Source organism: Scyliorhinus canicula, chromosome 23, assembly GCF_902713615.1.
Source record: "Scyliorhinus canicula chromosome 23, sScyCan1.1, whole genome shotgun sequence".
Taxonomy (NCBI): Eukaryota; Metazoa; Chordata; class Chondrichthyes; order Carcharhiniformes; family Scyliorhinidae; genus Scyliorhinus; species Scyliorhinus canicula.
Genome location: NC_052168.1, coordinates 4,264,925 through 4,279,610, shown reverse-complemented (window position 1 = coordinate 4,279,610; position 14,686 = coordinate 4,264,925). Strand labels below are relative to the sequence as shown.

General features: G+C 51.2%; 1 protein-coding gene and 1 long non-coding RNA gene across 2 annotated transcripts in view; one reads left to right on the top strand and one right to left on the bottom strand.

The window, feature by feature from the left end:
* Positions 1-8,616, bottom strand: part of zgc:92360 (uncharacterized protein LOC436988 homolog) — a 52,930-nt gene extending 44,314 nt beyond the window's left edge. Inside the window, exon 1 of the mRNA XM_038783850.1 lies at positions 8,367-8,616. Coding sequence (XP_038639778.1) covers positions 8,367-8,457 — 91 coding nt within the window. The 5' untranslated portion in view covers positions 8,458-8,616. The remainder of the gene's footprint in view (positions 1-8,366) is intronic.
* LOC119956552 overlaps positions 1-13,003 on the top strand; it is a 47,546-nt gene extending 34,543 nt beyond the window's left edge. The window contains exon 3 of the long non-coding RNA XR_005458648.1: positions 12,409-13,003. This is a non-coding gene — a long non-coding RNA (uncharacterized LOC119956552). The remainder of the gene's footprint in view (positions 1-12,408) is intronic.
* The last annotated feature ends 1,683 nt before the right edge of the window (positions 13,004-14,686 follow it).

Here is a 14,686-nt window from a genome sequence, read left to right as displayed (position 1 = left end):
CATTACATTCACCACACACACTCATCCCAGCCTCACACACACATTACACTCCCCACACACACTCATCCCAGCTGCACACACACATTACACTCCCCACACACACTCATCCCAGCCCCACACACATTACACTCCCCACACACACTCATCCCAGCCAACACACACATTACACTCCCCACACACACTCATCCCAGCCGCACACACACATTACACTCCCCACACACACTCATCCCAGCCAACACACACATTACACTCCCCACACACACTCATCCCAGCCCCACACACACATTACACTCCCCACACACACTCATCCCAGCCCCGCACACACATTACACTCCCCACACACACTCATCCCAGCCGCACACACACATTACACTCCCCACACACACTCATCCCAGCCGCACACACACATTACACTCCCCACACACACTCATCCCAGCCTCACACACACATTACACTCCCCACACACACTCATCCCAGCCACACACACACATTACACTCCCCACACACACTCATCCCAGCTGCACACACATTACACTCCCCACACACACTCATCCCAGCCGCACGTACACATTACACTCCCCACACACACTCATCCCAGCTCCGCACACACATTACACTCCCCACACACTCATCCCAGCCGCACACACATTACACTCCCCACACACACGCATCCCAGCCGCACACACACATTACACTCCCCACACCCACTCATCCCAGCCCCACACACACATTACACTCCCCACACACACACATCCCAGCTGCACACACATTACACTCCCCACACACACTCATCCGAGCCGCACACACACATTACACTCCCCACACACACTCATCCCAGCCGCACACACACATTACACCCCCCTCCACACACACTCATCCCAGCCGCACACACACACATTACACTCCCCACAAACACTCATCCCAGCCGCATACACACATTACACTCCCCACACACACTCATCCCCGCACACACACATTGCACTCCCCACACACACACATCCCATCTGCACACACATTACACTCCCCACACACACTCATCCCAGCCGCACACACACATTACACACTCCACACACACTCATCCCAGCCACACACACATTACACTCCCCACACACACTCATCCCAGCCGCACACACACATTACACTCCTCACACACACTCATCCCAGCCGCACACACACATTACACTCCCCACACACACTCATCCCAGCCGCACACACACATTACACTCCCCACACACACTCATCCCAGCCGCACACACACATTACACTCCCCACACACACACATCCCAGCCGCACACACACATTACACTCCCCACACACACTCATCCCAGCCGCACACACACATTACACTCCCCACACACACTCATCCCAGCCGCACACACACATTACACTCCCCACACACACTCATCCCAGCCGCACACACACATTACACTCCCCACACACACTCATCCCAGCCGCACACACACATTACACTCCCCACACACACACATCCCAGCCGCACACACACATTACACTCCCCACACACACTCATCCCAGCCGCACACACACATTACACTCCCCACACACACTCATCCCAGCCGCACACACACATTACACTCCCCGCACACACTCATCCCAGCCGCACACACACATTACACTCCCCACACACACTCATCCCAGCCCCACACATACATTACACTCCCCGCACACACTCATCCCAGCCGCACACACACATTACACTCCCCACACACACTCATCCCAGCCACACATACACATTACACTCCCCACACACACTCATCCCAGCCAACAAGATGGCACTGGTTGTGCTGGGGTGCGGCCATACAGCTGATGGGCTGACTGGGGCCAGAGGGCACCCTGAGGGGGTGCCCTGGGAGGGGACACCTATACGACCCGTGGCCCTACGCTGACAGTGGGCTGTTAGCGGTGTGCGCAGCTGCATGGCTGCCTTGCCGGCTGCGGTAAAGGTGCTCCATGTCCGCCCACCCCGACCCTACAGCCCACCTCCTGGCCACCTCCCGCTACTCCCCCCGGCCCTGGCAGAAGCCCCCCGGCCAGCAGCACAGCTGTCAGCAAACTCAGGCGATGTTGGACATTCTCCGTACCCCCCCCTCTCTCTCTCTCTCTCTCAGCAGCCACCGCGCCGGTTTCACCATTTTTAAAAGCACAAGTGAACCGCGCCGTCGGGAACTCTGCCCATCGGAGGCGGAGCATCGCGGAGGCCCCGGAGAATACGGGATCGGGCCCGCTAATGACAGGCAAACGGTGTTCACTGTACGTGCAGAGTGGAACGCATTGAGGCCGCTGTCGGGTTGCTGGAGCTTGGCAATTTGGCGTCAAATGGACGCCTGCCATGATTTTGGCGTCGGAACCGATTCTCCGCCCAATCGCCTTTCACGAATTCAGCGTCGGCTAACGGAGAATCCCGCCCAATAACACCCACGAGGATAGACGTTTCGCTTCAAGGTTTCATCTGAAAAACAGCACCCCCGACAGTGCAGCACCCACTCGGCGCGGCACCGGGAGTGTCGGCCTGCATTTTGTGCTCGGGCCTCTGGAGGGGGGACATTCCGAGCTCACGAGAGCGCCGCACACCCCACGGCGTGTCTGACACCCGCGCAGGCGGAGGTAATGCAGTCAGGAAGAAGAGTTGGGTTGGCAATGCTGGAATGCACCAACCTGCACCTAAGATGGTGCAGCCCGCACGCAGATGTCCCGTGGCCTCACCCACCCCTGGGTCAACTCTGTGACATCCTCCCGTCCCCTCCGAGATCTCACATCCTGGCCCCCCCCACCCCACCCCACCCCACCGAACAGCCACAATTTTAATCGCTCCAGCATGAGCAACAGTGCACCCTGACCTCTGAAATTCCCTCCCTACATCTGTCCCCCATCTCTCACCTTCTTCAAAGACACCCCTTAAAATCTACCTCTTTCTTCACCTGTCCTGACATCTCCTCATGTGGTTTGTTAACATAGAACATAGAATAGTACAGCACAGAACAGGTCCTTCGGCCCTCAATGTTGTGCCGAGCCATGATCACCCTACTCAAACCCATGTATCCACCCTATACCCGTAACCCAACAACCTCCCCCTTAACCCTACTTTTATTAGGACACTAAGGGCAATTTAGCATGGCCAATCCACCTAACCCGCACATCTTTGGACTGTGGGAGGAAACCGGAGCACCCGGAGGAAACCCACGCACACAGGGGGAGGACGTGCAGACTCCACACAGACAGTGACCCAGCCGGGAATCGAACCTGGGAACCTGGAGCTGTGAAGCATTTATGCTAACCACCATGCTACCGTGCTGCCCCTTGTTGTCAAGGTTTCTCCAATAAATCCTCTTGCGAAATGCCTTGGGCCTGCGGAAAAGGCGCTATATAAACGCACGCTGTTGTTGTAGGAATTGGAAACCCCAATGCTGATGGTACTTGGCTGGACCGGTTTAGGTTGAACTTTGCCCCAAGATATGAAACATCTGAAAACGGATGGTGTCGGACTAAACCCCCACTGAAACGCTGGTTAATATTGGATGTGGAAGGGAGCTGGGTCTCTCTGCACCATTTAATATGGAAGTTTAAACATGGTTCATTGACACATTGAGTATAATCTGACACTGCTCGTTTTCCAAGGATCTTTGTGCCCAATTTAATGATACATCTGAGTGTGGGTATAATGTGGTTTGGGCAGTGCAGTCAGTCAGGCTGTGCAGCATCACAGGTCAGAGGCGGTCGGCAGTTATTTTGGACCCTTGTTCTTTACCACAATGAGTGAATCGTCTTAAAAAAGAACGTGTGTTCACAAAAGATCATTTTCGGTTTTCTAGATGTTCAGAAGAGTTTCACAGCTCGTGAGCTTCTGATTGAAGCTACCTGCTGTTCTCGAAACCCCCCTCCCCACCTAACTCCCAAACCCCCGTGCCCACCACCACCTCGATGGACAATGGCAGGGGGGGTGCCGTGTCTCACCGGCCTGACTTGGAAAAGCATCGGCTGTTCCTTCACCGTCGGCGGGCCAAAGTCTTAGAACTCCTGCCCTAACTGCACAATAGGTGTACCTACACGGACTGCAGCGGTACAGCAAACTGAAACATTTAAAAGTGAAGGTAGTGGGCAGCACGGTGACGCAGTGGGTTAGCCCTGCTGACTCACGGCGCCGAGGTCCCAGGTTCGATCCCGGCTCTGGGTCACTGTCCGTGTGGAGTTTGCACATTCTCCCCGTGTCCGCGTGGGTTTCACCCCCACAACCCAAAGGTGTGCAGGGTTAGGTGGATTGGCCGTGCTAAATTGCCCCTTAATTGGAAAAAATAAATTCGGTACTCTAAATTTATTGAAAAAAAGAGTGAATGTAGTTTAGTATGGAGGGAGGGAGGGAGGGAGGGGGCTTTGAAAGGAGTTGCTTAAAATGGGGGGGTTGCTGTAATTGGCTAAGGAACCTGCCTCCTGTCCACCAGCGAGATGAATTAATGGCTCATTGTAGATTCCCCACAGTCACTTACAATAATTCAACATCGGGCACCTCACCAGTGTCGGATGTGACACTCAATAAAATCCTGAATATCAGTAATAACCTCAATTTCAGCCGTATTAATACATCTATCTCAGGTTACCACACATCAAGGGATACACTGCCATGCAAAAAGTGAAGCCAGCACGGTAGCATAGTGGTTAGCACAATTGCTTCACAGCTCCAGGGTCCTGGGTTCGATTCCCCGCTGGGTCACTGTCTGTGCGGAGTCTGCACATCCTCCCTGTGTGTGCGTGGGTTTCCACCGGGAGCTCAGGTTTCCTCCCACAGTCCAAAGATGTGCAGGTTAGGTGGATTGGCCATGATAAATTGCCCTTAGTGTTGGGTGGGGTTACTGGGTTATGGGGATAGGGTGGAGGTGTTAACCTTGGGTAGGGTGCTCTTTCCAAGAGCCGGTGCACTCGATGGGTCGAATGGCCTCCTTCTGCACTGTAAATTCTATGATCTATGATAAACTTCTGGAATGTTCTCTGGTTGCCTCGGAGGCTTTTATACGCAGCAATTTGCAAACGGATTGCATTTAGCACAGGTTAGCACAGGGATAACCCACTGCGGCACTGGGCTAAATCGCTGGCTTTGAAAGCAGACCAAGGCAGGCCAGCAGCACGGTTCGATTCCCGTACCAGCCTCCCCGAACAGGCGCCAGAATGTGGCGACTAGGGGCTTTTCACAGTAACTTCATTGAAGCCTACGCGTGACAATAAGCGATTTTCATTTCATTTCATTGGATTGGATTTGTTTATTGTCACGTGTACCGAGGTACAGTGAAAAGTATTTTTCTGAGAGCAGCTCAACAGATCATTAGGTACATGGGAAGAAAAGGGAATAAAAGAAAATACATAATAGGGCAACACAAGGTACACAATGTAACTACATAAGCACCGTCATCGGATGAAGCCTACAGGGGTGTAGTGTTAATGATGTCAGTCCATAAGAGGTTAGTAATAATGTTAGTCTTAGAATTCAATTTGAAAAGATTGGAAGGGGTATAAGTTAAGTAAAAAGTGGATCTGTTGGGGAGAGTTCGCAGAGCCGCCTCGCTCCGGCGCCATCTTGGTACGCCCTTGGTACGGGCTGGAGAAGAAACTAAAAATAAAAACAATGAAACCTGGAAAACTAAAGCATTCAGTGTCCCTGACGTCCCAGCTTGGCCAGACTGGAAACTGTACCCTGACATATTTATTGTGTTGGCAGCGAGTCGATCCTTGATTTCCCGTTACGCACTCCAAATTTTAATGGTTTCACCTTTGGTGACCACCGTATCTCTGGATGTCTGGAGCTTAAATTCTGGAATGTCTTGCCTAAACGTGTCCCGCCTCTCCTCTTAAACAAGGCCCCGATCCGATCATGGACACAACTCTTGTTTTGTCACCTGTCCCCCGAAACGCCTGTCTCGCTACCGTTAAAGAACCTGTCCAACCGACCTTGAAGATAACAGTGACACACTCCACAGATCCAAGAGGTAGAGAATTCCAAAAGGTTAACTAACCATCCTCTGAGAGAAGAAATTCCTCCTCATCTCTGTCTAAAACGGGTGACCCTTTATTCTGAAACCCACAATTTTCGATCCCCCCCCCCCCCCCCCCCCCCCCCCCCGTGAGGGGAAATATCCTCTCAACATCTACCCTAGTAGGCTAGCACTGTGGCTTCACAGCGCCAGGGACCCAGGTTCGATTCCCCGCTGGGTCACTGTCTGTGCGGAGTCTGCACGTTCTCCCCGCGTCTGCGTGGGTTTCCTCCGGGTGCTCCGGTTTCCTCCCACAGCCCAAAGACGTGCAGGTGAGGTGGATTGGCCGTGATAAATTGCCCTTAGTGACCAAAAAGAAAAGGTTAGGAGGGGTTATTGGGTTACGGGAATAGAGTGGAAGTGAGGGCTGGAGTGGGTCGGTGCAGACTCGATGGGCTGAATGGCCTCCTTCTGCACTGTATTTTCTATGTCCTATAAAGGATCATTGGACATTTAGAAATATAATGGCAGCTTTTGGCAGAGACAATAATCTAATGAGAGGGAAATTATCTTTGACGGACATGGGTGGAGAATGTTTTGAGGATGTATCTAGCAGAATAGACAAGAGGTAACCATGCAACGGGTATAGTTATCTAGATTTTCAGAAGGGTTTTGAGAAGGTCCCACATAAGAGGTCAGGAAACAAAATTGGAGCACATGTGATTGGGGGTAATATACCGATGTGGATTGAGAATTGATTAACGGACAGAAAACAGAACGTAGGAATAACGGATCATTCCCAGGTCGGCAGAGGGTGAGGAGTGGAGTACCGTAAGGATCAATGCTTGGACACAAGCTATTCAAAATCTATAGCAATGATTTGGATATGAGATCACAGAATCAGAATTGTTACAGCGCAGAAGGACACCAGCTCTCCAAACAGAGCATCTTGACTTGGTGCCTCTTCCCCTGCACCCCTGCACCCCTGTTTCTATTCAAGTAATCATCCAATGCCCCCTCGAAAGTGTTGATTGAACGTGCCTCCCCCACACTTCCAGGCACAGCATTCCAGACCCCGACCCCTCGCTGCGCGAATCACATTAAATCTGTGTCTCTCGTTCTCGATTCTTTTGCGAGCAGGAACAGATTCTCCCCCATCTACTCCTGTCCAGCCCCCTCAAGACTCTGAACATCTCTGTCAAATCTCCTCTTATCCTTCTTCTCTCCAAGAGGAACCGTCCCAACCTCTCCAACCTATCCTCATCACTGAAGTTATTACATCAAACATTTCCGAGTTTGCTAATGACACAGAACGTGGTAAGGTTTCAAGGAGATTGGGACGGGTGCCTTGAATGGGAACGAACATGGCAAATGACATATAGGGTGGGATTCTCCGGCCCCCCAAAAGTCGGCGAGACGTGACTCACGCCGCCCGCCTCGGAGAATGGCGGGGACCGGCACGACTCAATGGGCCCTGTAGTACAGTACAGTGCTACAGTACTGTCCATACTGATCTGAATGGCCTCCTTTTGCGTTATGCGATTCATAGAATCATAGAATTTACAGTGCAGAAGGAGACCATTCGACCCATCGAGTCTGTGCCAGACCTTGGAAAGAGCACCCTACTTAAGCCCACACCTCCACCCTATCCCCGTAACCTAGTAACCCCACCTAACCTTTTGGACACTAAGGGGCAATTTAGCCATTGTGCCGACTTGCCACCCTAACTTCCCTGGGAGAACCCCCCTCCTCCCCGGAACCCATTGGTGTACGATGCAGATTCCACAGCGAATGTCGCTCAACGTCGGCAATGTCCCAACCTGCCTTACAACCCATTGAACAAAAAAAGGAAAACTGCGATCGCTGTCCTTTCGTAAGGGAACACATGAGCCAATTTGTGCACAGCAAGATGTCATAAACAGCAATGGCCAGATGGTGGGAGTCTGGGTTGTTTTTTTTACAAATGTTGGTCAAAGGACGAATATTGGCTATCGCAACAGGGAGAATCTTGACATAGTCCCCATCGAGCCTTTATTTCCACAGCTGCCACCTCCGGCAGTGTAGCACCCCCCCCCCCCCCCCCCCCCTCGTGCTGCATTGGTGGGGTGAATGTGCTGCAGTCTTGGGAAGTGAACCCAACCACTGGTCTGGTTTAGCCAGCATGGCATCAACACATTCCTGGCCCTTGAGCACCCCAACACCCTCCCTTCATTGCAATCACCCACTCAGCCCAGAGCCTGGGTGAAGCAGGGTGTTACAGAGAGAGAGAGACTTTCTTAATAAACTCTGCAATGACCTGCTGCTCACTTTGTGTCCCAGAGAGAGAGGGAGAACTGGGTCTTGTAACTCCTCCAGTCCAAGACAGGTAAAAAAAAATCATGTGGCACTCACCTGGCAATTGGCAATCCGCGCAGATCGCATTCCCAGATTTCTGCACCACGTCTTTGAGGGCTCTGAAAATCCTCTCCCTTTCTGCCGACATCCTCAGCTTGTCAGTTTCCAAGTGGGTTGATTGCAAAGCTCCAGATCAAAGGAGAAAGTTCTTGTTGTTCCTCCAAGTGAAACTTACAGTGGAGACTTGGAGTAAAGACACAGGCGTGGGCAGCTCGCTGGGTTGCAGACCCTCCCTGTATCCAGTGAGCCCCCCCCCCCCCCACCCCACCCCCCCCCCCCGCCACACACACACCCACACTACTTTGTTCCACCTCTTCTGGGATCCAGGATCTCGGGAGCACTGAATGACCCTTCTTTTCCCACCCCTCTCTCCTGGAAATTAATTAAAAAGCTGGGAATGTAGGAAGTGCCAGGCGGGGTGAATAAACAAGCCTCCCCCCCACCCACCCCCCCTGTTCCGCATTCCTCGCTGACACACAGCAAGTGGGCTCGGCACTGAGGCGAGAGAGAGAGAGAGAGAGAGTGGCCCGGCACCGCCTCCCCGCGGCCGCTGCGCGCACTGCAAGTGCCAAACGCCAGCCAAAAAGGCACAGATATCGATGCTGGAGATATCCTGCAGGCCCGGGAGCATGGGGGGGGGGGGGGGGGGGGAGAGAGAGAGAGAAACAATGGGTTACTCTTCCAGGTGGGATAATCCTTCCAAGTGGCTTTTGAAGCCTACACAACATTGGCCAATTTGCGTAAAACTCAACAAATCAGATGAATTCAAAAGTTGATCGGTGTTACTGGTTGGTGGGTTGGCACTGGGCATCTGCTGTTTGCGGGTGCTTGCTGCGCACAGATTGGCTAGTGGCGCAGTGGTTAGCACTGCTGCCTCACAGCGCCAGGGACCTGGGTTCAATTCCAACCTCGGGTGACTGTGCGGAGTCTGCACGTTCTCCCCGTGTCTGCGTGGGTTCCCTCCGGGTGCTCCGGTTTGCTCCCACAGTCCAAAGATGTGCAGGTTAGGGGGATTGACCATGCTAAATTGCCCCTTAGAGTCCAAAAGGATAGGTAGAGCTACGGGGGGGGGGGGGGGTTAGGGCATTTGGCCTGGCTAGGTGCTATTTCGGAGGGTCGGTGCAGACTCAATGGGCCGAATGGCCTCCTTCTGCACTGTAGGGATTCTGTGATTCACCAGTCACAAATTAAGCTTCAAAGCGGCCATATCAGCACAGTGAAAACTTAATGGTCACTTCTGATGCTGGCTTTATAAAATACAATTTGTCAAAAAATGGAATTTAGATTCACCAAACTGCCGTGGTATCTCTGGGCTTTAAGAAATAACGAACTAATAATAATCTTTATTAGTGACACAAGTAGGCTTACGTTAACACTGCAATGAAGTTACTGTGAAAAGCCCCTAGTCGCCATACCATGGCACCTGTTTAGGCACACAGCGAGAGAATTCAGAATGCCCAATTCACCTAACAGCACGTCTTTTTTGGGACTTGTGGGAGGAAACCGGAGCACCCGGAGGAAACCTAAGCAGACACGGGGAGAAGGTACAGACTCCGCACAGACAGTGACCCAAGCCAGGATATCGAACCTGGGACCCTGGTGCTGTGAAGCAACTGTGCTGACCACTGTGCTACCGTGATCGCCCGAGTCACTTGGTAGTACTGGACTTGAGAATTGCTAAAAAAGAGACTTGCTGTCGAAGCTTATCATCGAGCACTCATCAGGCCAGATGCACAGGAATACCAAATCGCAAAGGGAACAGCAATTTCTGCTGCATGAGAAGAGGGCGTTGATTGGCTGGCAAGAAGACACTGATTGGTGGATCTGTTGCCATGGAGACTACACCAGGGAACAGTTAACTGCCAACCTTTTGTTTAAATTCAAACCAAGGCTGTCGACTCCGATTGGTCAAGGCACTGGCATGAGGAATGAACCAGGGAATGGCTGTCCCCCAAGCTTTTGCTTAAATTGAACAAGGCTCAATGTGTGGACATGTTCTCCCTGTTTGTAAAGGACAGGGCCACGTGTGTGAATACATGTTGCCTCAGCCACACTGTGAGCCCGACTGATAATCTCAAATTGGTTGTCAGTGCAATTCCTAGCACAATCAGAATTGTTTAGTAAGTGCCGCCCAAACGTGGAATCGCATCTAATGTTGGACGCTAGCGGTCTGCATTTTGCAATCATGGGGTGGTTGTGTATGATCAGGACTTTAACCGTTGTGAGCAGGGGCACACTGCTTGATATGAGTCATTCGGACGTACAGCCTTCATACCTGGCATCACATCAGCACTGAAATTCATATAGCAGATTGCTCATTTTGTATGATAGGCAGATTGTCTTGACCACGGCGCCCTGCTCGTGGCAAACGCCACTCGTGCTACTACTGCATAGTAACAGTGTGAAACAGTTACTCACTTTTCACTTGTTACTCAAATGTTTGAGATACTTTACAATCTGAGGTAGACAGGGCACTTTTCAGCAGCAAATGTGGCAGCTTTAAACCCATTCATGAGTTGTTGCGATATTCAGAACGCAGTGATCTGCTCAGGGTAGCCATTATCCCACAGGATAGCTTTGATGCGTCCTATTTCGGCATCGAGCTTGCACGGCGAGCAAATGGCTTGCATCCTATTTACGAGGTTGCAGATGAGGCCAGTTTTAGCGAGCATGGAACTGTAGGAATCCCAATGTGTATATCAGCCAGGGAAGGTGGCTTGTGGTGGACAGCACGTGGCGCCCCATTGGCAGATTTCTCGACTGGAACATCGAGAAAAGGGAGCTCGTTTGAGTGGTCGAATTCAGAGGTACTTTGAAAGTACTTCCACAGGGGTACTTTGAGCCCAGGATGGAGCCCATTGAGATGTGAAAGGACCATACTGGTGGTCGGCAAGGAGCAGGAGGTCAGGGGTCATTCCTTCGAAATTTGTTTCTCGTGGAAATCGTCGAAGGTTTTGGCGGGAACTGAACCTAAAGGGAACCCCATTGGCAACACCATCTATTTGGGCGAAGACGGTGTAATTGAAACTGGACTCAAGGTGCTGTGTTCATGAATGCAGGTCCAGTGGTAGTGCCTCTGGATTGTCACGATATGGTGATGTGCTGCAATTGCCTATGGTTTCCTTGAGTGATGCACGTGTGAGCAATGGCAAACGAGCACAGGGGCAGGTCTCTGCGATCGATATGCAAATCCTATATGGTCTTTGCAAAGGTGGAGGGACCCTTTGCCTGTGCATGTGGAAAACTTGCTCAGAACCTGTAGCAACACGCCCAACCATTTGACCAATTCATATTGTGCCAGACCGGTCATAGATAAAGAGAACATATAGGGACATCATTGGGAGGTCCTGTGGAGCAGAGGTCCTACCTCTGAGCCGGAAACTCCGGGTTTGAGTCCCGGCCCAGGACCTGATGGCCAAGGAATGTGCATTCATAACACGGCCAACACAGGTTGAGTGTGGGGTTACAGGGATAGAGTGGGGGAGTGGACCTAGGTAGGGTGCTCTTTCAGAGGGTCGGTGCAGACTCAATGGGCCGAATGGCCTCCATTTGCCAAATCGCCTCCCCTGGCATTTATATAATGCCTTTCGCAACCTTGGGATGGTCCAGAATTACAGTCAATTCAAGTGTTTGTGAAGAGTAATCATCGAAACATGGAGTCGTAGAAAATGTACAGCACAGAAGGAGGCCATTTGTCCCATCTCGTCCATGCCAGCCCGAGGTACCCTTTCTAATCCCACCTTCCTGCACCCTGTCCATAGTCCTGTGTCTTAGAGCCCTGATGATGCAGATCCAGGTACCTTTTTAAAGTTTAGGGTCTCTGCCTCCACCAACTCGGGCGGCGAATTCCAGACTCCCACTACCCTCTGCGTAAAAAACATTCCTCCTCATGTCCCCTCTGCACCTTATCCTGAATCTATATCCCCGATTCTAGAATTCTCGTAACGTAGGGACCGGGGGCAGCTAACCTGTGCACAGCACGATCCCACAAAGTGCAATGCAATAACGACCAGAGCATTTTCTATTTTTTTTTTTACAGACATGTTGGCTGAGGAGAAATTCTGCAGCAGGAAGGGCTTCGTGCTCGAGTCTCTGGGGGTGGGGATTAACCCCACAACCTCCTGGCAGAGATCAGGGTGACCACCGACAACGCGGGGAGCCAAGGTCTCAATCCCTCCAAACCCCAGCAACTCCACTGAGTGCGACCTCCACTCTGATCTGTTTATTTTGTTGCCAGCGATTGAAATTTCTTTCAAAGTCACTGCACCCACTCCTCCCCCATCTGTCCATCAAGAGCCAGCCGTTTGGAATATTGACACCGAAGTAATGACTTTATAATGGGATTTGTCTCTTTTGCATTGTCAGTCTGGAGATCTGATCTCAGAGAGGAGCCGGGGAGGTGATTTAATGCAAGAAGTTGTCTGAGCTGTATTGGATATCTAAATGAAATTCAAAATGAGTTTCACTTTCTCTGTTAAAGGATACATAGCGCATTGGTCCTGGGCCACCTGAGCACCTCCAATTTATTTCCAAACCCTATCTCGGAGTCAGTAGTCATTTTTTGTTAAGTTTATCCTATAAAGTGTTTTTGTATCATTGGCAGTCAACAAGATATTCAATTTTGCATGGGTAAATTGTCCTGCTTTTCCTGCCTGATAATTCAACTTTAAAAATAATAAGTCCTGTATTTTAGATAAATTGACTGCTTCCGACTCTTAAGAAACGTGTTACTGCTGGAGCTGATATTCATTGGATTTTTGACGAGCTCATCCCACTCTTCAAAGATCACCGAGGGAAGAAGCACTTGGAAGCCGCTGCGCAATGTTATTGTTTGAACACCCGACGCGTTTTGTGTTAATCTCATCGCTTCACTAATGTCATATTGGCCGCGACTGAGTGGGTCGCACTGGTGCTTCCGAGTCAGAGGTTTATGGGGTTCTAGTCCCCCCCCCCCCCCCCCCCTCTCTCTCTCCCCTCCCCTCCACCCCCTGCACAGAATCTAGGCTGTTATTTCCAGTACAGCATCGAGGGAGAGCTGCCTGATCAGACTGAATAGTGAATTATGGGCGGCACAGTGGTTAGCACTGTTGCTTCACAGCGTCAGGGACCCGGGTTCGACTCCTGGCTTGGGTCACTGTCTGCGCGGAGTCTGCACGTTCTCCCCGTATCTGTGTGGGTTTCCTCCGGGCGCTCCGGTTTCTTCCCACAAGTCCCGAAAGACGTGCTTGTTAGGTGAATTGGACATTCTGAATTCTCCCTCCGTGTACCCGAACAGGCGCCGGAATGTGGCGACTAGGGGGATTATCACAGTAACTTCATTGCAGTGTTAATGTCAGCCTACTTGTGACAATAAAGATTATTATTATTAATTGGTGGATAAAAGGGCAACACGGTAGCATGGTGGTTAGCATAAATGCTTCACAGCTCCAGGGTCCCAGGTTCGATTCCCGGCTGGGTCACTGTCTGTGCGGAGTCTGCACGTCCTCCCCGTGCGTGTGCGTGGGTTTCCTCCGGGTGCTCCGGTTTCCTCCCACAGTCCAAAGATGTGCGGGTTAGGTGGATTGGCCGTGCTAAATTGCCCGTAGTGTCCTAAAAAGTAAGGTTAAGGGGGGGTTGTTGGGTTACGGGTATAGGGTGGATACGTGGGTTTGAGAAGGGTGATCATGGCTCGGCACAACATCGAGGGCCGAAGGGCCTGTTCTGTGCTGTACTGTTCTATGTTCTAAAGATCCCATGGTAATATTTTTGAAGGGGAGCAAAGTGGGGGGGGGGGGGGGGGGGGGAAGTCCTGACAAATTAGCTCCAGAAAATAGGTTTGACTTAAAGTCGATGTTCAATGGAATAAATATTCCATAATGAATTCATTGATTCAAAGATGCTAACAGCGCAGAGAGAGGCCATTCAGCCTCGTGTCCATGCTAGTCGACAAAGATCTGACTACACTCATCCCATTTTCCAGTGCTTGGCCCTTAGCCCTGGAGGCTAATGCAGCGTAAGTGAATGTCTAAATACTTCTTAAGTGCTGAGAGAGTTTCTGTCTCAAGCACCCTTTCAGGCAGTGAGTTCCAGACTCCCATTGCCCTCTGAGTGAGAAGATATCTCCTCAACTCCCCTCTTAAACTTCCAGCTCTTACCTTAAATCTATGCCCTGGTTATTGATCCCTCTACTGGTGGGAAAAGTGCCTTCCTGTCCACCTTATCTATGCTTCACCCCCAGCCCCCCGCCCCCATATCTATTGACGATATCTCATCTGAATCTTTTTATCGCTGTAATATTTGTGAGATGTCAGTCAAAAAACCAAACCCAGTTAACATGG